At 36.5% G+C, this 25,644-nt stretch overlaps 1 protein-coding gene across 2 annotated transcripts; it reads left to right on the top strand.

Annotated features, from left to right (window-relative positions):
* The first annotated feature begins 184 nt into the window (after positions 1–184).
* Positions 185–25,468, top strand: LOC129275068 (GATOR2 complex protein WDR24-like). Of its 2 annotated transcripts, XM_064108125.1 has the most exons (19): positions 320–428; positions 2,918–2,932; positions 7,186–7,290; positions 7,951–8,064; positions 8,953–9,137; positions 9,574–9,699; positions 10,993–11,124; positions 12,426–12,636; positions 14,107–14,210; positions 14,799–14,999; positions 15,547–15,657; positions 16,078–16,207; positions 17,335–17,710; positions 18,169–18,222; positions 18,591–18,750; positions 19,517–19,619; positions 20,037–20,122; positions 21,219–21,331; positions 22,807–25,468. In XM_064108125.1, exons 1-19 carry the CDS (start codon positions 404–406, stop codon positions 22,940–22,942), a joined length of 2,487 nt encoding a protein of 828 aa, XP_063964195.1. In that variant the 5' UTR covers positions 320–403; the 3' UTR covers positions 22,943–25,468. The 2 variants fall into 2 exon arrangements, with proteins under 2 accessions (XP_063964196.1, XP_063964195.1); XM_064108126.1 differs by lacking the exon at positions 2,918–2,932 and having other exon boundaries at positions 185–428.
* The last annotated feature ends 176 nt before the right edge of the window (positions 25,469–25,644 follow it).

Here is a 25,644-nt window from a genome sequence, read left to right as displayed (position 1 = left end):
GTGCATGCCCCTTAATTTTTCCTGTGCCCCCATTTCACTTCACTCCGCCGCCCCTTTCCTTCCCTTTTGTCTCTCTTAATTTTCCCATTCGTTTTCTTTTCTCGATCTAGTCTTTCATTTCTTTTCCTTCTTTTCATCTCTTTCTCCTTCTTAATTTTCCCTTCCTAATTCCTACTTTCGGCCTACTTTTCTCCCTTTCTTTCTCTTCTCGGCCTATATGATATATTTTTTCTCTCTTTTATTTTAATGAGTTTTCTTCAGTTACTCTTCATTTTCGCGATAGCGATACCTCGAAATCATCGAATAGTCTATTTTTCTCAGACTCGAGTAGCTTAGATCAAGTGCTGATATTTTAGCTGAACTTTTAGTTTATTATTTTAATAATCCGACTTAGTATACAAACATGTCACGAGGGACTCAAGAAAGAGGTAACGTCTTTTAGAAAGGATTTGAGTTTTGACTTTGATCGGGAAAATATTGATGATGATGATTGTGTGTGCTGGACCTAACGTTAGAGTCTTAGAAGTTAGATCTATTTTTAGTTGGGTTAAATTTCTAAGTTTAGTCCCATGCGTTGAAATACGTGTTAGTATAATGGGGTGTCCAAAATTCGCGGACATTTAAAAAATATTCATCTTCTTCTTTGGGTATACTGCCCAACGCCCCACAATGGGATTTAACCGGGCAGATTGCCTGTTCATCAGGCTAAATAAGTTAATTCGTTCACAATATATTCACAATTTATTCAAAATCAATAAAAATAGCTAGGCCTACCAAATAAGCTTGGTAAGCTGTAACCCAGAGAGCTCCCGCCCGCGTAGCGGGCGGGAGCCCAGAAGCTTACCGTGTATTTTACCATTGTCACCGGACTAGGGTGATTTATGGTCTAAATATTTCTCCAAATGAATTGTGAAAACGGAAAGTATACAATTACCACGATTATATGGATGAAGGTCTAACGAGTGGCAGATTCCTGACATCTGGGCACAGTCTGGAACCTCAAAAAAACGAAAAGTTCTCTCCTTCTACCCAGTCTCGATCGGCCATTTTGTTACGATTTTTAACAAAAATGGCCGATCGAGACGGGGTAGAAGGAGAGAACTTTTCGTTTTTTTGAGGTTCCAGACTGTGCCCAGATGTCAGGAATCTGCCACTCGTTAGACCTTCATCCATATAATCGTGGTAATTGTATACTTTCTGTTTTCACAATTCATTTGGAGAAATATTTAGACCATAAATCACCCTAGTCCGGTGACAATGGTAAAATACACGGTAAGCTTCTGGGCTCCCGCCCGCTGCGCGGGCGGGAGCTCTCTGGGTTAGGTAAGCTGTAGAGTGTAGACAGCTGGCAGCCGTCTGTTTCGAGGAGTTTTTTAACATTTTTTAAATTTAAATTTCTCCTCATACACAGACGGCTCGCTAGCGTGCAGCCACCATTAGGGGACTTGCAATGCAAAATCTCCCCGTCGGGGCTCTTCAATTTTTGTCTTTAATGAGTAAAAATTTTGAAAATTCACGCGACCAAAATGCAAATTAATATTCCCTCTTGGCATCAATTGCCAAAAAACCGAGAAAAATCAAGTTAAAAGGAACAAAAACAGTGACTTACCTCGGCTGTCGCGCAAATTCACTTCCCCGTTTTATCCGATCTTATGTACATAAACATATGGCCATTGAGTCCCCTGTACAGATCGCGCTAGAACTTCGGTCTCTGTATTTGGTGAGTGAAGCCAACGGAGTTCAGCTGAACAACCAACATAACAGAGACCGAAGCTTTTGGTCTAGGTAAGCTGTAATTATAACTATAAGCAATTTTTTATCGAATAATGTACATACACTTGCACGCTGCACTTCACCAGTACGACAATACACCAGACGGTGGACTGTACTACTGTTTCCAGAAGAAGAAGAAATACAAATTGACGGCAAGACCATAACCTAAAATGATTGACGAAAATGTGAAGTAAAGTTAGAGTCTAGATTTCGCCGGTAATAGTCAAAATTTATTTCTATTCCGAATCCGATCGACGAATGCGCGCTGTGCAGGAAATACATTCTAAAAAAGTGTGACCTAACATCGTGGACCAAAGTTTTGAGGAGATTTAAACAAAAACTCGAGCTCAAAACTAAGGTGAGATATTTCAGATGGAAGTCAAAATAGAATCGGTCAGCATGGTCAGTTGATACCTGCTTGCAAAATGATGATTAAAAAGAAATTGATATCGTGATGGACTGATGCTTGTATAACTTGACAGAAGTTCAGATTTTTTCGGAAAGGTCACTAACGGTTACAAATTTTCCAATCTTTTGTCAATATTTTAATGAATTTATCCTAAGTTATGCTGAAGGGTAATTTTAAGTTGCTTTTCATGCATGCATGTTGATGATGTCAGATTTTAAAGATATTAAATAGTTTTTGAGATAATGATCGTCCGCAAAGTATGGACACGTGCAAAGTTGGACTCACTGCCATATTTGTAGTCTGTAGAGCAAAAGACCTGTCAATTTTTATTGCCAGCATGGCTTTGGCCTGGCATGCATGATGCAGCAAAGCTTGACAGCCAAGACAAGTTCTTGCAACTGCAACTAATACTGACTATCCTATCTGAACATGGAGAAGGCTCGCAGGGGTACCTGCCCCAGTTTTATTTTTTCTTGATGATTTTTAATTAATTTATTCTATGACAATTCATTCCGTTCAGGTATAGGCCTAACGTTAGACTTCAAATTAAAAGATCAGCAAAAAGGTGTTTTTCATCAATGACCTTAATCAACCGAAAAGTTGAGACTTGGAGTACCATATTTTAAGGACTAAATTTGTTAATACAACACAATAAGTTGTTTATGTAGATATACATTGTCTTTATTATTTTTTGTTTATACTTTTTAACATGTTTACTTCTATTTTTGTAAATAGGAAGAGCTTTTAAGGGTGAGTATGTAATTTTTGGTGGAGGTTTCGCTGGGTGTTTGCATATATATTCAAATGGCATGGTAACATAATAGGAGGCATGGCTAGGACTGATCATTTTCCAAGTTTATCTTTGCATTACTTAGAGTGTTGCCAATTTGATATAAGATCTTGATTGCTCTTTATAAGAAAAATGAAAAATAATCATACCTCAAGTTCAAGTTTATTTTTTCCATTTCTATTATCAACATACCTGACAACGGGGCCAGGCCACAATTTGTGTTTTGGCCAGATTGATTTATTAAACTGCAAATCAGAGGGAGGGGGGAGGAGAGAACAAAATCTACATAAACTAGACTCATTTTTAGTACAGCAGAACTGTGCTTTCATTCATTGCCAGAAACGTTTTTAAAAAATGACTTAATTTGTAAAATTGGCAATGCTATTGAGACATAATATTGCAGTGTGCAAATTTGCTGGATTTTTATAATAACATTTCAAGAAATTCTTTTATTACATGTAGCTTTTATCAATTTTTTTTGGAGAAATAAATGTCTGAAGGTAAAATTGTTGCCATTAGTTAATTGCCAATTCAAAAAGTAAAAGCTAATCAAAAAATTCTAGAGGTAATCCAATGTCCCAAACATCAGTTTCAGCATTGAGGAGTGCATCACTTATTCTATTCAAGTTTACTGCAGTATTTTTCACCAATTTTAAATGTTATTGCTGCTTTCTAGTTTCTAATAATGGTCTATGTAAACATGCCATTCTTTTATGATAGAAGTAAGAGAAGAATAATAATGATTAACTAATTCTTTTTTAGCGCATAATCAATTAAAACTGCTCTATACACTTTACATATCTATATTACAACTAAAATCGATAGAGATGTCTTTTAATTTTGATTCCATTAGAAAGTAAATGGGCTGGCAAACTGTTCCACAAGTTGGGACCACAAACATCAAAGCTGCAAGTAGCTTCCCCCTTATTGTCTCGCCTGAACCAACTTCAGCAGAGACTGAGTGATCACTTTTCCTGTTTAAATGTAATAGTCTGTTGGTCTGTTACAAAAATGTTCTTTATTTCTGCACCAGTTATGTGTTCATACTTGGTACATATGATCCTTGAGTATTACCACATTGAGTGCACATGAGGATGATGGGGTCAAAGGTCATCTAGGAGTCCTAAGGTCAAGGTTTTGTTCAACTTGCTCGCATTTCTTTATTTCTAGATCAATCGTGTTTGTATGATCATTGGGCAATACCACAGGTATGTTCATGAGTATGAAAAGGTCAAAGGTCATCTAGGGGTCAAACGATTATATTGATTGCGAAATCAGGTGAGACTCGTGGTTCACGAACCACCTTGTTGAATTAACTCCTGGAAAGGGTATTAAGATCGAAGTGTCTTCACTAAAATGAAGTTTTAAATGGCCGATGAGTGATTGTAGTAAACTGTGGAGGTATTAAGGTGCCAATTTAAATACATTAACGTGACCTTGTAAGAAATTCATAATCAGAATTATGTACTAATTGTTAATGAGAATGTGACTACCATTGGATGATTTCCAGTTTGATGTTGATGTCGGAAGTCAAATCCAGGCTGTCACTCATAGCTTCAACACCACAAAAGTTTAACCCTATCCAGGCCGGGGGGGGGGGGGAGGCCCCCCTCAACGATTCGCGCAATATTTTTGCCGCGCGAAAGATTTTGACCGCGCCGCTCGCTGACTTCTTACTTTCAAATCTTGCGCAACTTTTGAGACCAGTTTTGCGTCACCCGGGTCTACGGTTCCGAAATTACGCAACATTATGTAAGTGCATGTCAGACCATATATTTTCAGTAGAATACACATTCCCCCCCCCCTTTGTTTATTATGCTGTTTAAATCCATCTGACAAACAGAATTAAACCAGCATGACATAGACTAGTGTTGGTGAAAGGCAATTTTTTTCAGTTCTTGGTTTGTTTTACAAAATACTTAGAGAGTTTTTACAGAGATAAGCTTTACATTGCATGCTGCAATGAAATTTTATTTAATTCCATTGACAAGTTAGTATGTTTAAATGCCTAACATATTAATATGTTAAAGGAGAATGAAACCCTTGAAACTAGCTGAATCCATATCAAAGAGAAAAATCAAAGAAACATATTGTTGAAAGTTTGAGGAAGATTGAATGAATAATAAGAAAGTTATGAGCATTTGAATATTGAGATCACTAGTGCCATGTAGATCCTCCCATCGGCAATGCGACCAAGATCTGTGATATCACACACGTACAACTCCCTCATTACTTTAGTACTTATTTCACTTATATTCTCACTTTTATAGAGTCTATCACAAGGTTAGGTGTTTTCTTTATGAGATGACAAGTACAGAGGTTTCACAACATTATATCATTGATGAATCGTTTGTCATTTGATTAGAATGAGCAAAAAGAGATGTTTTGGGGTATATTTTCAGTGTCCGAATGGGAGAGTTGTACGTGTGTGACATCACAGATCTTGGTCGCATTGCCAATGGGAGGATCTCCATAGCATTAGTGATCTCGACATTCAAATGCTCATAACTCTTTTATTGCTAGTCTTATTTTACTCAAAGTTTTGTTGATCTTATTCTTTGATTTTTCTGCTTTCACAAAAGCTAACTTGCTCCAAGAGTTTCATTCTCCTTTAATATAGTGATTATTAATATGTTAATCAAAGTTAATTACATTGTTGAGTAATAATTTATGCAAATTTAATCATTAAGCACAGTCTCTGTATATATTTTGTTCAGGTAACAAAAATCCAATGTTTAATTTGGTACATACTGTAGATCACAAGTACATGTAAAAACCAAATTGAAAAAAAATTGACCTCCTTGGGAACAGATAGCTTGGACATGGCATGCTGTAAAACCGCCTGCTATTTCATGTATCAAGTGATTTGACAGTATTCCTTATTTACCAAAACATTTATTTTGAACCAAGTACAGTTGTACATGTACATGTGATTCTGGCTACAATGTACATGTAGTGTGACGTTGAACTACAGGCATATGCAAGAGGTCTAGTAGAAATTAATGTACTGCATAGTCAAGGAGATAGTGGGTAGATTGTATAGGCCTACAAGTAGTTAGTCACGACACTTTTACTGAAAATGCTTATTTACTAACAGTGGTACTGGGGGGCAAGTAATACCACAAGTATTTAGGCCTTGGCGCAAAGTCATTAATACGGGTTAACTTTTCTAATCCAGGTTTTAAGTCGTCATGGGACATCATGGGTTCAGTGTAATCCTAAGTGTTACAATTAACGATTCAATTAGATGGGATAGAGGATAGAGGGCATTAAATTATGTCATTGTTGCTCTAATTGAGGCTGGCATAGAGGACATTAACTTTGGCCTTGTCCTCGACCACAGTTTTCTCGTCCTTGACCTTGACCTTACAGGCTTTCTTGCCTTGCAATTTTTCTTTTTCATTAGTGTACAGGTATGTGTGTTCTGAGGCCATCAGTAGATATATTCAATTTAGGCCTACAAGTATGATAATAATTATATTTATGAACACAGCATTTATTACGCACCGTTTGTCTAGTAAACTGTTCTGAGAAGCAGAGGGATAACAAAGTTACAGGAGTAAAGAATTACAGATAATGTATGATGATGTGTGGGTACATGAATACACAAAATTAGCTAACAGTATTCCATAAAAATATGATAAAACGATTGGATTTTTGATACTTTTTAAATGTTTCAAGGGATTTTGTTAAAATTAATCAATGATTATAAGATGGATGATGGATGCTAAGGATTTATGAAAACAAATTTAATTAAACTCTGTCATGTACATATCTTGCAAGATTAGCAAACAGGAAATTAAAACTTTGATAAGTTCAGTGTTATTCAATTCAATTCAATGTTTTATTTCATTCCAATAAAAATAAATACAATGTTTAGAATAAAACACAATTTAGAACAATGATAAGGCAAGAAAATGTAAGATAAAACAAGAGAGTAAACAGATACAAATGGACATGAAAAGATACAATATTATTGATTTATTCCAAAAAATGATTTAAAAAGGAAAGTTAATGGCAATAGATAAAATCATTTTTTCATTAAAATATCAATTGATTTGTTGATATCTACCAGTCCAGAGCAATGTGGGCAAGCGAAGGAAATTCAAGTTTGAGGCATTAATATTATCAATTGAGAATATAAAAAGAAAATTATACCAATTATAATATCTATAATTGAAAAATCAAATGTCTCTTTTAATATCTCTTGCAGTCCGGAGCAATGTGAGCAAGACGATGGGGATCAAACTCGATGGCGGGATCAATGCCATCAGTCTCAACAAGGACTCTACACAAGTAGTAGCAGCTGGTCGACAGGGTAATTCTAATCATAGTGGTGGTTTGCCGCTTGGTCTTATCCCACTTTGTCCATTGCCCAGGGTGGTTGGAGAAAGAGTTACAATCACACGCAACTCTGCGATTCAATGCTTGATTATCAACCAATCAGAAGTGCTTGTTAGGAACTTTTTTTTTTTTTTTTGCATTTAAATGCAACTTTCTCTGCAATGGGCTCAGGTTTTTTTTTTCCAGGGTAAACATTATATATTTTCTTAATGGGGGTATTGCTTTATGCCAAATGACACATTTCATAACACGCATGCTTTATCTGTTCATTTACATCTGTAATTTCATCATTTACATCTGTAATTTCATCATTTACATCTGTAATTTTATCATTTACATCTGTAATTTCATAATTTACATCTGTAATTTCATCATTTACATCTGTAATTTCATCATTTACATCTGTAATTTCATCATTTACATCTGTAATTTCATCATTTACATACTGGTATTCATGTTTGGCTTTTTGGAACATGGCCTGGTGCCCCATTTCTTTTTCATGAATTTACAAAACATATATTTGATACTAATTTTACCTCAAAATTATTAATTTTTAGCTATTGGATACACTAATTTGTTCTTCTTATGGCTGGCAATTCTGAGTCTTACATTCTGTATGGTTCATCTTTTCCAGTTTTCAAGATCTTTCACATTGAAGAGATGGGATTTCGAGAGCGGATAGACCTGAGGGTGGGGCGCATGAACCTCAACTACAGCTGCAATGATGTCGCATGGCACCCTAGTAAAGGTAAGAGTTATTGAAGAGATGATTAGAGAGGAATAAGCATGATATGGGACGGGGGGGGGGGGGGTATGTATGATCCTATACTTCAGTTGCAGCGAGAGACGATATTTAGAGAGAATGGGGGCATCTGTGCATTAGATGGGACTTGGGTGAGGGGGAAAGGAGGGGTAGGTATGAATCTCAACTACAGCTGGAATGATGTTGCATGGAAACCTAGTAAAGGTAAGAGTTATTGAAGAGATGATTAGAGAGGAATAAGCATGATATGGGACGGGGGGTATGTATGATCCTATACTTCAGTTGCAGCGAGAGACGATATTTAGAGAGAATGGGGGCATCTGTGCATTAGATGGGACTTGGGTGAGGGGGGTAAGGAGGGGCAGGTATGAATCTCAACTACAGCTGGAATGATGTTGCATGGAAACCTAGTAAAGAAGACTTATCAAAGGAATTATGTTAAGAGAGGAATTAGGATGGGAGCATCGATAAAAAAATCATAGATTTTCATATTCTCAACAATTATTGAAACATTCATGAATAATATATAAGTGATTTCCGAGCGATCCGTAAAGAAATGAGGAACAAGATTAGCATGTTGCACCTCCTCCCTTTACTTTAAAAAATTGCTTATGTTTTCGATATCTTAGCAAAAGAGGTTCCATATCATTTGATGCTGTATAGAGGACTTTGAATTTTCAAACTAGTATCACAAATAGCTCACTGATCTGCACTGAATGGAGAGAAATATCTCCAAACAGATTTTAGGGTGCATTTATGGTTGGTATATGGAAGGGGCCTTCTTGATGGGGTTCACAGTCAATGGCATATTGATAAAAATACTTTGCACCCCTTTAATTAAATTCTGGTTTTCCTGTTTTCTTTTTGTTTAAGATGAGTTGATCGCCACTGGGGCTACCAACGGAGCGGTCATCACATGGGACCTGAACAAAGCCCAGGGGAACAAGATGGACCAGGTCTTCAATGATCACAAGAGAACAGTCCACAAAGTATCTTTCCACCCCAGGGAGTGGTATATGCTCTTCAGCGGCTCCAACGATGGCTCTATGAAATTCTTTGTAAGTTCGATAGAAGTAGTTGATAAATACTCAATCAAGTTTCGCAAGGTTAGAACTTAAAGGACAGAAAGAAATAGCATTGATGATAACAAATATTGATTAAAAAGCATACAGTTCACAAAACATCTCCCACCCCAGTGAGCGGTAAAACCAACAAAATGAAGTAAAAATATGTTTGGTCACAAGAGAATAGGTCATGAAGTGTCATTCCAGCCTAGGGAGCAGTATATATGCTCTTCAGCAACTCCAATGATGGATGTATGACATCAGGAAAAGATTCAAGTTGATGTTTTAGCACTCCATATTGTATTGGTTCCTAAGTTATGAATACAATTATAAAAGATCCATAATGAAAGAACAATCTGATTTGTTAAATTGTTTGTTTGTTAGTAGATGTTAACTAATGGAGCCTTATATTCATCTGTTGTTCTTGTAGGACCTCAGAACAAACAAATGTGAGACGACGTACGGAAACGGTCAGTCGGAATGCATCCGTGATGTCCAGTGCAGTCCACACCAGTACTTCATACTGGCAGCCACACTGGACAATGGCCATATACAGGTATGACCCCAATTTCTGTCTGTTTATGAGTGTACCTTTGATTTTGTAGGATATAATTTCCAGGAGCATTCTAGTTTCATTCTTTTGTGAGAGATCCTACCACCTTTATGAGAGAGTCTACCTCAACATTCAAATAGTTCATTTGAATCATCCTTTTTCTGTTAACCTTTAATATTTGGATTGAGGAATGAGGGATGTTGTACTGCCCTTGATATTTTGTTTGAAATTTCTGCAATTTGTTATTTCTGAGCAGTTGCAACTGCCAGGTCATTTATATGCCTTATCTGTTTCAAATCACATGCATCTTTTTGTTTAAAATAACATGCCTCTCTCGTCTTTTTAAATGTGATGTCATTCATATAAATTGGCGTTTGAATGACAGGCCTAGTGTGTACATATATATTTGAAGATAACACTTATTCTGTTCATCATTCCTATACAAATAATGACATTTCCTGATGATGATGGTGGAAGTTATCATCATTCCTGGTGGGAATGTGACCGGGCAGTGGCATGATAATGCCCAGATGGTCTCGTTGCTACTAATTCATCTACCAATTATTTTGTACTTTGTCAAATAGAAGTTTGATTCAGTAATAGTGTCGTCTAAGTGGTGTTAGACCAAATGGATATTAAGTGAAATTAGTACAGGATTCCCAGCCCATCAGGGAAAATTATTTTACTTTTTTCCAGTCAGGGAAAAATCAGGGAATGTGATAACAAATACCTCAAATCAGGGAATAATGCCTCAAATGAGGGAAAAATCAGGGAATTTTGATCAGCCCAAAAGTCGAAAGCATGGTAGTCAGTCAAACTCTATTATATTTTGTTGTGTATCAAAACAACATCCATCATTGTTTTTATACTGAAAAGACATGTAATTCACTGCAACAACTCAGAAAACATGCAAAACTGGGAATTGGTTTAAATAATTATCAGGGAATTTTAAAACTTTATCAGGGAAAAATCAGGGAATTTTGTTTTCTTGAAAAGATGGGAACCCTGTAGTAGTCTTACTGGAAATATGACAAAATGGAAAGTGGGCTAAAGGGGAATTAGACCAAATGGTCAGTAGATGAAGCAGGTGTAGACCTGGGCCCCATTTCATAAAAAAGTTGCAATGATACCAACTCGCTGGAATGTCGACTACCATGACAACAGTGAAAATTCTGCCTCCTGAATGGCTCTTCCAATTAAGTTGACATTCCAGCAAGAGTTGCTATCGTTCAACTTTTTATGAAATGTAGCCCAGGTTGAAATTAATTTACCCATATAAATTCCTTTCCTGTCTAGTTCTGGGATTACAGATGCCCTGACAAGGTGCTATTGGATTTCCCCGGCCACAACGGACCAGCATTCAACTTAGATTGGCATCCTGAGGAGAGTAAATTAATTGCAACCTGCGGCAGAGACAAGATCATTAAGGTATGTTTCTACTGTCCCTCTGTCCAGTGGTCCAGGTGGGTGTTTCATAAAAGTCAACTGGTGATCCTTTCTTGTAGTATACTATTAACACTATATTTTCATTGCTGATGATTCAGTTCCGAAGGAAGGATACCAGTCATTCGGAGAGTTGGTCATAGCTTACAAACAGCTTTATGAAACACCCACCTGGGCCAGTTCCTCAACCCCGTAGAGAAACACAGCTTTTCTAATATCAATATTAATAGTTTTCATACTCTGAACAAATACAGATGGATATAACATGGGCAGGAATGAATGACTTAAGCAAAAGTTTAAAGAAAAATTGCCAATTTGCATTGTTAAATAGTGATATTTTTTTCATGTCACATTGTCAAATTAGAGTGTGATATGAAAAGCTTATTTCCCTGGTCATAACGAAAAAAACTCTTGATGTAAAATAACTAAATTTATTAAATTAAGTACATTTTTATTTTGTATCATTCACATCATACCTGTTTTGTGGCTTACGCATTCATATAATCTATTAATGAATGGGAATAGTGACATATAATTTTGGGGGGATTTACCAGAACTATTGATAGTATTTAATCAACTGTGGACTCCCATTTTCGGAGTTGGATTGGTTTGTATCAGTATTAAAATCTAAACTGATTAACATTCATTTAAAATCTTTCAGTTTAAAAAGTAATGCCATCTTGTTTCAGGGTAAACTTACTTCTTAGTGTCATGTTTTTTTTTCAGTGTCATAATTATAATAAAATCTACTTTAGTTTTTGACCTATTAGAATAATGTCCATGCCAATACTATGATAACAATTGATTATTCATTCAAAATTGCTGACTTCTAGACTTTCCTACAATTTTCACATGTTCTTGTATCCTATTGAAAAGTGAGGCCCATGAAATATTTGGTCTCATTACGTATGGCCACTTGACTTTTGTAGAAGCATAATATTATTATTCTTTCTTATTGAATAGCAGATATTATTATAGTATGGGCGCGTCGTGGTCTTGTGGTTCTGGCTCTCGCCTTTCAAACAGAGGGTCGTGGGTTCAAATCCTAGTCATGGCATGTTTTGCTTAAGCTAGAAATTTATCCACACTGCTGCACTCGATCCCAGGTGAGGTGAATGGGTTTGGCAGGAAGTAATTCCTCAAAAAGCTGTGCGCACCAGAATCGGTAGACTAGCTTAGCCGGGGTAATATACAGTAGGAGTGCCTTGAGCACCTAGCAAGGTGGATACGTGCGCTATACAAATCCTATATTATTAGTATTATTATTATGATTTTGTCTCTTGTAGATTTGGCGATGGGAAGGGCACGGCAACGTCCTGGAGCCAGAGTACACCATCTACGCCATTGCTTCGGTCAACCACATCAAGTGGCGTCCAGAGAAGAAGCACCACATAGCCAGCTGCAGCGGGGTCGTTGACCACACCATCTGTGTCTGGGACGTCCGGCGCTCCTACATGCCTTTTGCCGTCTTTGAGGAACACAAGGATGTGGTCACAGGTAAGCACTCAAAATGGCTGATGTCGAGTTCGATGTTGGTGCAGGATAATGATATCATGTATCATAAGATAGTCTTTATTTAATAACCTACATGTATGCAGTGTAAAATCTAGCCAGGTTAAACACAGTACCATTTCAGGGCCATATTTTTTTGCACACCACTCTGCTTCTCAAAACTATTGTGTCTAATCTGGTTAGATCTGCGCCTGAATCTATGTACCCCTTTTTCTCTTCCATGCCCTTCACTAGTTTCTTTGTATTTATTCCTCTTCCTAAGTTTTATTGTCTCGCCTGCATAGCAGAGGGAGACTATAGGCGCCGCATTTCCAACGGCGGCAGCGTCGTCAACATTGAAATCTTAGCCAAGGTTAAGTTTTTGAAATGTCATCATAACTTAGAAAGTATATGGACCTAGTTCATGAAACTTGGACATAAGGGCAATCAAGTATTACTGAACATCCTGCCTGAGTTTCAGGTCACATGACCAAGGTCAAATGTCATTTAGGGTCAATGACCTTAGACTATGTTGGGGAAATCAATATCGAAATCTTAGCCAAGGTTAAGTTTTTGAAATGTTGTCATAACTTCGAAAGTATATGGACCTAGTTCATAAAACGTAGACATAAGGGTAATAGTGTATCACTGAAGATCCTGCCACAGTTTCAGGTCACATGATTAAGGTCAAAGGTCACTTACGGTCAACAAACTTTGGCCATGTTAGGATTATTTGAGGAATTGTCATCATAACTTTAAAAGTTTATGGATCTAGTTCATGAAACTTGGACATAAGAGCAGCAATGTATCCCTGAATACCCTGTGTGCATTTCAGGAACATAGCCAAGATCAAAGGTCATCTAAAGGTCAATGAACTCTGGCTGTGTTGAGAGTTTGTGTTGAATCGGCATCATAACTAAGGAAGTTTATGGATCTAGCTCATGAAACATCGACATAAGGATAATCAAGTATGAATGATTGTTTTGCACATATGTCTTAGGTCACATGATCATGGTCAAAGGTCATTTTGGGTCAATGGACATAATATTTTATTATCATATTAGTGTTTTCTTCTGTGAATAATATTCATTAGCTATTTTCAAAGGAAGCACTGCTGCTATATTGCATTGCGTAATACAGGCAAGACTGCCAGAGGCGTTCCACTTGTTTATACTTCTTTGAATTTCTGTCTTATTCCTTCTTTATTTCCAATTTGACATTTTCGCCTTGTTCTTATTCTGTTATTCATGTACAGTACATATTATAAATGGATTTGTTCTTTTTTTAAGTGCACATACTAGAATTTGATTGTGCTATTTGTATATGTAGATCCTATTCACACCATGAATAATCAACTTTCATTGTTAACTGTCCAGGCTGAATAAATAAATGAACAAAAATAAAAATTGTGGTGACACTAATCTTTTCAATTGTTTCATACATCACTTTACTTGTCAATTATTTTTGTTTTTTAAGGTATTGCTTGGAGACAAGACCCTCATGTGTTTCTCAGTGGTAGCAAGGATTCCATGCTCTTTCAACATAAATTCAAAGATGCAAAGCGACCAGCTGAAAGTGCTGTAAGTTGGATTCACAGTTACTCCCACTTAAGCCAGTTAAGCACACATACAAATAAAGACTTCAGTCTACAAATGGTATATTCACATTCACAATGCTAATTGTTACGTATGAAATAATAGAATGTATGTATGATTGATGCAATAGACATGAGATATACATGTAGGAGATATTTGCAAGGGCAGTCCTGAAAAGATAACCAAATTTTTGAAAAACAAAACTTTGTTTTAATTCAGGCTAATTTAAGGCTTCACTTATTAAACAAAAAAGAGGAGAAAAATTAATACATGAATAACATGATGCATATTCAATTTTACATTATGTTATTTGGTGTCGCATTATTGGATGTTGCTCAGAAATAAAAAGCCTTCATATCTGATGAATAATCTCAAATTTGAATTATCATTATCCTGTGTCAGAGGGTAATTTCTGCATGTACCGGTACTATTTTAGGAAACTCTACAATATCAATATTTTCACCCTTTGTCTCCCCATGAGTCCCACTTTCTTGGGTTCCTGGGTTGAAAGGGGTATTATAATCATCCTAAGAGAAGCAGTTTTAAACCAATAAACATATCACTCAATTACAGAATCCAGTTGGCGTATCTATGAGCATCTACGATGACGTCTGTCATGCTTTTAACAAGAGCAGTGCGAGAACCAACATGCAAGCACAGCAGAACTATGCCTCGACCAACTTTCCCATGAGATTCCGGCGGACTCCAGACGTGTCTGAGCATTACGAGCGCTATGAAAGCAGCTTACTGGTCCATGAACGCAAAGAGGCCACAGTAAGTTATGGCTATAGTTAAAGGCCAATTCGGTACTTAATATCACTTATTGTGATTGAAAAAGAAAAATAAGAGAAAGAAAATCTCCTGGATAATAAATGAATTAAATAAATCTCCAAAGCTGCGTAGTGGTCTACGTAATCTTTGTAGGATATTGAACTAAAAAAATGTTTGTATTTTGTTTTGGTTTTTACAAAAATATATTTTATGTATATTTTATTTTAGTAAGATATTCATTGATGAGAGTATTTTTATCACAACCAGCATAAAAATGATTAATGCTAATCTTTAAAAGTACAACATTTTTAATGAAATAACCTTTTAGACCAAATCTTTCCTCAGACCTGTAAGTACTGAATATATCATATAACTTTGGAAGCATTTACGTGGGTATCACAAATTTTGGTATCTAAACATATGTATGGCTTGATAAATATAATTAAGAAATTTCATGTGATTGCCTTTGTGCATTGCAGGCGTCGAACATCGATGGAGGCACTCCTCCCCGATAATTGAGAAATCTATTTATTTTTTTTACTTTTCTCAGTTTTCAGAGTCCTTCATCCAAAGTGCCAGGCGGTATCTCTTGACTGGAAAGCCTTTCACTGAGCTGTGTGAACACAATGCACAGGTTGCAATGGACCTTGGCAGGTATCAGGTTAGTGAATTTAGATTATTTAGATTATGCGTGTTTTGTCTTTACAACTTGGTTTAATTCTCGAGGAGCTCTCTTTATTTGACCCAACATAGCATTTCATGGCATTTACAATATTTAATTGTATTTCATATGCTTTTCAGACTATAGTTCCTTTTGATATCGCGGACTATTCTTGAATCTAACTATCTGTTTTTGTTTCAGATTGTTTCTCTAAATGCCACTTTGTTAAAAGGTTGTCTTGAAATCAGAGAGGACTAAGGAAAATAATTGTAGTCTGAAAGGGGAATAGATCATGAACAAAAGCTACTCCTTGAATCGAACTTGACTGCGGTTCCTGCCCATTTATTTGTTTTTGTACACACTCTCCATGGTATTTTCAGTTGCATTCATGTGTTAATCCATCTTTTGTATTTTTGTCAGATTGCTCAGACATGGAGGATGTTGAGATTATTCTACTGCACAGATACCACCAGTGCCACGCCCCCTGTCTATACCAACAAGGGGATTCCCCCAACAGAAGCAGCTTCATTCACCAATGATTCAGATAAAGGTAAATTCTCAGTCAGTGATAAAGATCATGAGGATGATGTTGATGATGATGATGATAGTGGTGGCGGTAGTGATAAAGATGATAACAATGAGTTAATGATGGTGGTGGTCGTTGTGACAAAGATGATGATGGTTGTGGTGGTGGTGGTGATCACAGATGCTACAAGGGCCATGCCCCCTGTCTATATTAACAAGGGGATTCCCTCAACAGAAGCAGCACCATTCACCAATGATTTAGATAAAGGTGACTTCTCAAGTAGATGATGATGATGATGGTGATGATGATGGTGGTGGTGATGTTGGTGCTGTTGTCGATGATGATGATGGTGATGTTGATGATGATGGTGGTGGTAGTGGCTGCGGTAGTGGTGGTGCTTGTGCTGATAATTATGATGAGGATGATGATGGTGATTATGATGATGGTGAAGATGATGATAATGATGATGATAGTGATGATGATGATTCTAATGATGAATGGTGATGATGATGATGTTGTTAATAGTGGATGGTGGTAGTGGTAATAGCAAGTTTTTGCTCATTAACGTGGGCGTAAATATATGGCAAGTCCTTTTAAGATTTATTCATATTTCTTGATGTAAAGAAATATAATTCTTGATATCATGAATTGTATTTCTTCATATTTTGGGAATTAATGTCATAAGGGCTTGTCATACTCCCATGTTGCTGAAAGCCCCGTAGATCACTGAGCAAAAAACTAGCTTTTAAAGCAGATACGAACCAATAGTGCCATCTCGAGTATTCAACTACTCATACCTGGCCAGTTTCCTGACCCATAGTGCTAGTGTAGTCTAGTAATATAGACCCACTTGAATGATAACATGCTAATTAACTACTCAATACATTTGTACCGCAATAATTATGTTACCAAGTAGTAAAACAATTACTTTTCCTCTCAAAATATTTTAGTTTCTCTATACAAATACAATTATAGGTCAATTTATTCTCTGTAGTATTAGTACATATATCTGTAAAAGTATATTTTAAGACTGTATTTATAACACAAAGTCAATGAGAGACCACACACAGTTCACTCCCCCCTTTAATAATAACCTTTTTTGTCTTGTGTAGAACAGCAAATTCATATTAGAATTCTGATTTTTTTTATAGATATTTCAGCTCCTCAGTTTGGTCTCAATCACCTTCCTTCTCATCATGACTTCCTGAACTTAAACCCTACCGCATCCAGCGCCATTGACTCCGCTACCGGCGTCACCGACGACAACGATTCCGTCATCAGCGACAGTGAGCACGACCACGCGCACTCCGGAGCACCAACCCGCGGCAAGCGACGTCACTGCTCACAAGATGGCGCCCTAGGTGCGGTAGATTTTTATTTTCCACTCGGTGAGGGGGAGGAGGAAGAGGAGGAGGAAGAAGAGGAAGGGGGTGTGTTCGGTCGCTATGGTGACGAGTTGCAGGAATGGAATGACTATGTCGGTCTACCAACGGAAGCATTTGGGCAAAGACATGAGATCCAAGACAGGTAAATTGTTCAGTACTTGCTATTTATTTTTGGTACATTCTGCTCAAGGTACTTTCGCATTCACAAGATGAAGTTATAACAAGAATATTAAGAGATTAGGCTTGAGTTATTTCATTTATTTTGGAAACGTTTATTTTCTAAATTGGCAGCTAGGGTTAACTAGCATAAAAACCCCTTCCCTCAAATTTGCTAAAATTCCATGTCACATCTTTGCTTTCATGGAATGCCCTCCAGTTGCCTAGACAACTTGAAGATAACATTTTGTTCTCATTTGAGAAATAGGGGTCATATAGAGTTGCGCATCCAACATCTGTCTCTTTACACTCTTCCTTTTTTTTCCACTTTTGTTCTTTTTTCTCATAATGATAGAGTGTAATAAATGTATGTTGCAATATGAACTCATTTCCGATTTACAATTATTTTTTATGATTGGACATTTTTTGTTGTTTCTTTTGAAGACCTCCCTCTCCAGACATGTTGCAGGACAGGATACGGCCCGAGTCTCCTGTTGTGTGAGTCAATTCTATTTCAGTTTTTAAAGAAAATGAGTGTTGTATGATTTGTTTCAAAATGATGATGATAATGAGAGCTGAGACGCAAAAAAGAGATTTTGAACAGAAAATAGATTGATTTTCTTAGGATCATCACTTTGCTTGTAGAGTTTTAAATTTGTATAGCAATTTTTTATCAGGCATCATTTAGATGTCTTTTAATCAAAACACGGTACCAACAGCCAATAGTTAATTGGTTTGGACTTTGTTGGTGTTGATGTGTGATTATTGTTATTCTCAATGTGGCATTTTAAATCGGCCAAACCTCTTTTAAGAACTTGAACTTAAATATATCCAACTCTAAAAGATGAAATATTTTCACTTTCCAGGCCGCTACTGGATCTAGAACCTGCTATTACCGTGAACTCTCAACTCTTCCCCTCGGCACGGTCTCTGAACCAGACTCCTTCTAAGCAGCTACCTGAGCTACAACTCTCCATTAAATTCACTCCTATTGTGGTTAATATGCTGTCTGATTATGCTGAACAGGTATGTCATTATAGGAAGGTGGCAGGAATTTATGGTGGTGGTGATGATGATGATAATCTTAATGGTGATGGTGATGATAAGGAGGATGATGATCATCATCTTAATGGTGATGGTGATGATGATGATAGGGAGGAGGATGATGATGATGATATTGATATTGTGGTGGTGGTGATGATGATGATGACAAAATTGATAAGGATGATGTTGATGATGGTGATCATGATCATGATGATGGTGATGATGATGTTGATGATGGTGATCATGATCATGATGATGGTGATGATGATGGTGGTGGTGGTGGCAGTGGCAGTGGTTGTGGTGAAAGATGATTATGATATTCGTTGAAGTTGATGCAAAAGATGCTGATGATCACAGAATAGTGAGGGAGGACCGTGTGGTGGGGCCCAGTTTCATATTTTTCATTTTGTTTCTTTTCAATAAAATAAAATCAATCTATCAATCAATGAAAGTAAATAATGGTTGTGATGTTGATGATGATGATGATGATGATGTTGGTAATGATCGCAATGTTTTCAAAGATATTTATAGTATTGCTTATGGTGACAGTGATGAAGACAACAGTGAATAGACGGATAATGACATGGCATTTGCATTGATGCCGTAGACATTATTTCCCCAGCTCTTATCCCTATCTATTAAATCTTTTTCTTTTTTGGTGGTGGTATCTACAGAAACAATTCACAAACATTGATTTTAAAGTACATCCATCTTATTTATATTTTATGGAATCTTTCTCTTTTTTTAGGGTGATGTTCAAATGGCAGTATCAGCATTTATCGTCCTTGACAACAAGATACGCAATGAAATAGCCTCTGAAATACAGGAACAATGGTTCATGTCTTACATAGGTATCTACATTTTCTCTTTAAGAATTACTCTGATTGGTGAAATGAAATCATTGAAATTATTGAATTATTGATGCATATATTAATTTTTATTATTGCTATTTTATTATTCATGAGTCCACTGTTTTGAACAGTGTAGTCATTAATTAAAAATAGCAGACTCATGAATAAAATAGCATACTCAACCATGGCAACAGGTGTCAATTTCGCGCACTGTGACAAAAGCGCACATCAGAATTGGACATTAATTGACGCGGTTAGTAAGCATACTTTATACATTAAATCTGCATAAACCATGGGTTCAACTGACCAATGAAATATTTAAAACCTTTATATTGCACTCCTCGTTTAATCCGGTTGCATCCGCGCCTGGACATCCTTACAATTATATCTGATCATTTGTTGTTTTTGTTTTTGTAGAACTTCTGAGTCGGTTCAAGCTGTGGTGTGTGTCCAACCAAGTTATCAAGCTCAGTAAACACCCTGCTGTCGAGAGCTTAAATCAGGTATTTACTTGGACAAAGGTCACAAATAATTCCCTATTAGGCCATTTTACCTTCCATTTTGAGCATTTGATCTGATAAAGTTTGACAACAACCCTTAAAGTCCTGTTCAGATAGATACCAAGTTTGGCAACGTTTTTCAGTGTTCAGACGTAGGAAGACAAGATGCCTCACCATACCTCAGTCACATTTGCTCTACGGCGAGTAAAAAACAGCCGTTTTAACTTTTCTTGTAATAGCTACATTAAGGTGGTTTTGATAAAAATGAATAAAACGGCTGTTTTTGACTCGTTGTACAGCCGCCGTAGAGCATTTGTGACTGAGGTATAAATGAGCATGTACATGTAATTCATGCTTCAAACCTTAAACATTGACTAAATTTGCGCTGACAAACTCGTGACAACATTATGGTATCAATGTGAAGTCATGAGCCACGTTATATCAATTTTCAATTTCTATTTCTGTTCAATATATTCTTCTCAGCATGAAACAAACAATATAGTATAATACTGTACAAACATGAAACACATCAATGAAATAATAGAAATACTTTATAGTATGTGTACTGAGAGGGTAGCAACCAAAAAGGAAAAGAACCTTATTAGTGCCTGACCCATGATGTCATGGGTTTGACAGTGCAACCTGTAGTTATTTTTACAAAGTTTGTTTTTCCTAATTTTTATAGAATCTGGTTGGACAGCAAAATGTTTCTTGGGCAGAGAACATGGCATCCTACCCCCATTGACTTTGTACACAAGTGTTGCTGAGCTGAGCACACCATTTACTAATTGTAGTCATTGTTTAGAGCCGCCATTAATGTTATTTTAAATGGGTTTATCAGGCTTTTTTTTGGGGGGGGGGGGGGAAGAGATCGATTTGACCCCCCTCAAATTTCTTGTGGATCTTAAAGCAATTTTGCATAGATGTTCTGATACGTTTAAAGATTGCCAAATAATTGGGTATTGGTGAGATAATAAGTCGAGTTTCTAGATATCTTCTACCAACACAGATGAACTTTCATGATTATAAATTATTTTCTTCGTGTTCTTGCTATTTTCTTAATTATGATTAAATATCTTGAATTATTCATGGTTTGCAGCAATCCACAACAGTCTACACAAAGTGCAATAGGTGCAATCAGACCTTGGAGAAGCTATCCTGGGTGTGCTTTCAAAAGAATCGCCAAAGCTTCACAAATCCATGCAGTATATGGTAAGGATGTGTTTGTACCTATATCTCAATTCATATTTCGGAAAGTCAATCTCAATATTTGCAGATATATATTATATTTAATAATTGTGATATATAATCTTTGAAATTTTTGAAAGGGAAAAGGGGATAAAGACACTTTAAAGAGGGAAATAGGATAGATAGATTGAAAGATAGATGGATGTGCTGGATTGATGGATAGATAGATAGATATATAGATAGAGATAGATAGATAGATGGATGGATGGATATATAGATGGATAGATAGATAGATGGATGGATAGATAGTTGGATGGATAGATAGATAGTTGGATAGATGGATGGATGGATGGATAGATAGTTGGATAGATGGATGGATGGATATATAGATGGATAGATAGATAGATAGATGGATGGATGAATGGATAGATATATGTATAGATAGATGAATGGATAGATAGATATATTCCTAGAAAGATAGATAGATTGAAGGATGGATGGAGAAAGAGAGATTTAAATAAATAATTACATTGATGGATAGAAAGAATGTTACATGTAGATGGATGGATATACATAAGTATGCGTATAAATAAAATTAGAAGCAAAAACCAGCTCTGTAAGATACACATGTACACATGTTTGCATCTGTGTAAACTCAAAAATATATACAGCAAGGTTGGCTTTTATTTACATAATGATAGGATATTCAATGACAAAAGTACATTTATGTAATTCAATGACAAGAGTACACCCATGTACATGTAAATTCGAATGACCCTGCGGGTGCTGATACCTTGCAGTTGCTTACATGTACATGTTATGTAATGAAATAGTTATTCTTTCTTCAACCTCATTAAATTATTGTTTACTTCAATTGTATCATAGAAATTATTGGTGCAGATATATGTATATTACATAATGAATGAATGGATGGATGGATGGGTGGATGGGTGGGTGGGTGGATGGATTAATGAATTAATAAATGAATGAATGAGTGAATTGATTAAATAATAATAATAATAATAATAGCTGTATTTATAAAGCGCCTTTTGCCTGAGGATACAAAGCGCTGCTATTATTACCCCGGCTTTAGCTCGAGCTACCATCACCGGCGCTCAGTGCATGCAAGGAATTAATCATGCCGGGTACCCATTCACCTCACCTGGGTCGAGTGCAGCACAGTGCGGATAAATTTCTTGCTGAAGGAAAACATGCCATTGTTAGGATTCGAACCTACGACCCTCTGTTTGAAAGGCGAGAGTCAGAACCACTAGACCACGACGTGCCCGTTGAATGAATGAATGAATTGAATGTGTTAAATGAATGAAATAAATGAAATGATTGAAATTATTGTATGAATGATTTGTACATTCACATCAAATGAAACAAAGGGTGAAAATGGAGTGAGCATTATTTTCCAATAAATCAATTTTTTCTTGTTCTCTCCCCCATCTCCTTACTCTTTCTCTCTCTCTCTCTACCCTCTTAACCTATAACAGCCATTTACCAGTGAAAGGTCTATATGCGTGGTGCCAGGGGTGTTCACATGGAGGACATTTAGAACACATTCGAGAGTGGCTCAAGACAAACCAGTATTGCCCTACAGGCTGCGGACACCAGTGTGAATACACCTAATACATTGGACAATCATTTCAAGTGATAGTATAACCGCAGCGTTGTTCCTATTTGCATGGAGGTATTAACGTTCAAACCAACATTGCCCTACAGGCTGCAGACACCAGTGTGAATACACCCAATACACTGGACAACAGTTGAAGTGATAATGTGTGGTATAGATCTACTTGTTTACACAGAGGTATCAACGTTACCCGCTGAAAGTATGGACGATAATGTGAACACAACATAAAATAGAAATTCAACTTTCAATTTCATTTTAATATATTTTCTCATAAAAATCCATAAAATACACTACATATGTACAAAGATTAAAATTCACAAAAACAACAGCAAAGTGCCCATTGGATGAAGTATGTAGTAGCAATCAACCATACCATGTCGCTAAGACTGGATATCTACAGGAGAAATCCTATTCTGTATTCTGATGTGATGTGATGAGAGGAACAGCAAGAAGGGACAAGCCTTGTAATTGTGGAGCGTTGTGGCCCAGTGAATTAGTCTTCTGACTTTGAAACAGAGGGACGTGGATTCGAATCCCAGCCATGGCGTAATTTCCTTCAGCAAGAAATTTATCCACATTGTGCTGCACTCAACCCAGGTAAGGTGAATGGGTACCCGGTAGGAAGAAATTCCTTGAATGCTTGAGCGCCTAGGTAGCCCAGCTAAAGCCGGGTAATAATATCCAGGTCCTTCGGAAGCGCATAGAGACGTTATTCATAATGTATTATACGCTAGACAAGAACTGACTATTATTTTTATTATTAGCTGACCCTATGACATAATCAATATATTTCATGATATTATGATAAGCAATGGCTTAGTGCAATGGTGATGATGTTTCCATGGAAGCATTTTGAATTTTTCATTACCTGCTTGACCTGAATAAAATGTTATACTGACATAGTTTATTCTATTGTTTTGATAGAAGAGTGCAGCATTCCTCCCAAAGAGCTCATCGACAAACTCAATACTGGTATTGGAGAGCTGTTTCACTAATGTGGCGTGCATGAAACTTGCGATCAATTGGAAATATATTTAGGGGTTCCCAAACTAATCATATGTCATGCAATTAATTGAAAATTTGCGTTTGATTGCTGATCTGCTTCTAGTAACGAAGAGTGCAAATTGTTTTGCTACGTTTAAAATTGACCTATCAATTGTAAAATTGTAACATAAATTTGCAATTGATTGCAAACATTTTCTTGCATCACCTCATGAGCATTGTGATGAAATGTAGATTGCAAAAAATCAAAGACATTTTCCTATTGCCATCTGATTGGTTGAAAGTCAAATACTAATAATAACAATCAGCATTTATACAGCGCCATCTATCTAGAAACAATTTATAACAAGGGACATTATTATTATTATCATTACCCTGGCTTTAGCTCAAGCTGCCTTGCAGCACTCAGTGCATTCAAGGAATTAACCCTGCAGGGTACCCATTCACCTCACCTGGGTTGAGTGCAGCACAATGTGGGTAAATTTCTCACTGAAAGAAAACACGCCATGGTATGGATTTGAAATCCATGTCCCACTGATTTTGAAAGACAAGAGTCGTAACCATTAAACCGCGACGCCCCCCCCCCCACGAATGCCACTCAATTTGTATCCAATCAGATGTATTTTCTATTTGATGTGTAGTTGCACCCCATATGCAATTAGCCCCCATGTTTAAAAAAAAATTAATAGCAAGATACTGAAACTGAAATATTCCCTGTTGATACGCTGAATGCATATGAAGAGCTCAGTTGCAAAAGGGGTTAGGTCCATTTTTCATCAAATTTGATTTTTGTCTCAATGTATAGATTTTTAGTAGCTCTATAAGATGATACTAAAGAAAAGTTGAAATTCCTATTAAAAATTGAACAAAAATGGCAAAGAAAAATTACTTTTTTCCCCAAAGGGGTTAGGTCCACAGTGATAATTTTTGAAAAAAAATATAGAAAAAAAAATTGAAGATGGGTAGATTTTTTACACCCAATTTTATGTTCACATGATAGGGTAGTACATCATGACAATTTAGTTTCTCATGAGAATATTGCAATAAGAGAGAATAAAAAACATGACTTTTCTCGGAATGGTCCAAAGTGGACCTAACCCCTTTTGCAACCAAACCCTTCATATGTAATATTAGAAGTTTTTGCACAGGAATAGTATCTGTGAAATGCATGCTGCTGCGTTGGACCACACATGCAGTCTGTTTGGTGGGTGCTCTCGGGCATGGTGTATGGCGAATCTGTGATTATTTGTCACCTTTCAAATAAAAAATTGTGAGTGACTTCCATTTTTCTAAAAAGTTTTGATATTGATTATCCACTATTAAGAGATATTCCTCATTCCATCAGGAGCACATTTTCTCTTTTTGACCAGTCATTTCATGCCTTTAATGAATCATAGCTGTACTAGAAATCCGCCATTTTGTGCCCTGTGGTGTATCGCATTACATAATTATGTACTTTATATCTTATATTGTATTATGTGTACATGCAAATTTAAAATATATATTTTATTTTGAAATTCAAAGAAAAAAGTAGGCCTACTGACCGAGTAATTCATGTGTGTGTGCGTAATCATGGCACTGGGATTTGATAATTGATTTAATATGTAACGATATATGAATGGGAGGAGAAGAAGGAGAAGAAGAAGAAGAAGGAGGAGGAGAAGGAAGAGGAGGTGGAAGCACTGGGGGAAAAAGT

This window comes from Lytechinus pictus, chromosome 13 (genome assembly GCF_037042905.1).
Source record: "Lytechinus pictus isolate F3 Inbred chromosome 13, Lp3.0, whole genome shotgun sequence".
NCBI lineage: Eukaryota > Metazoa > Echinodermata > Echinoidea > Temnopleuroida > Toxopneustidae > Lytechinus > Lytechinus pictus.
The sequence above is the reverse complement of the archived record's forward strand: the minus strand, read 5'-3'. Positions and strand labels throughout refer to the sequence as shown.

What these genes read in the sequence shown, in the direction of transcription:
- LOC129275068 (XM_064108125.1), top strand. Translation starts at nt 404, where the DNA reads ATGTCACGAGGGACTCAAGAAAGAG. An exon ending in CACCAATGATTCAGATAAAG is followed by an intron (nt 16,208 to 17,334) that starts GTAAATTCTCAG and finishes TTTTTTTTATAG; the next exon opens with ATATTTCAGCTCCTCAGTTT. An exon ending in ATGGTTCATGTCTTACATAG is followed by an intron (nt 19,620 to 20,036) that starts GTATCTACATTT and finishes TTGTTTTTGTAG; the next exon opens with AACTTCTGAGTCGGTTCAAG.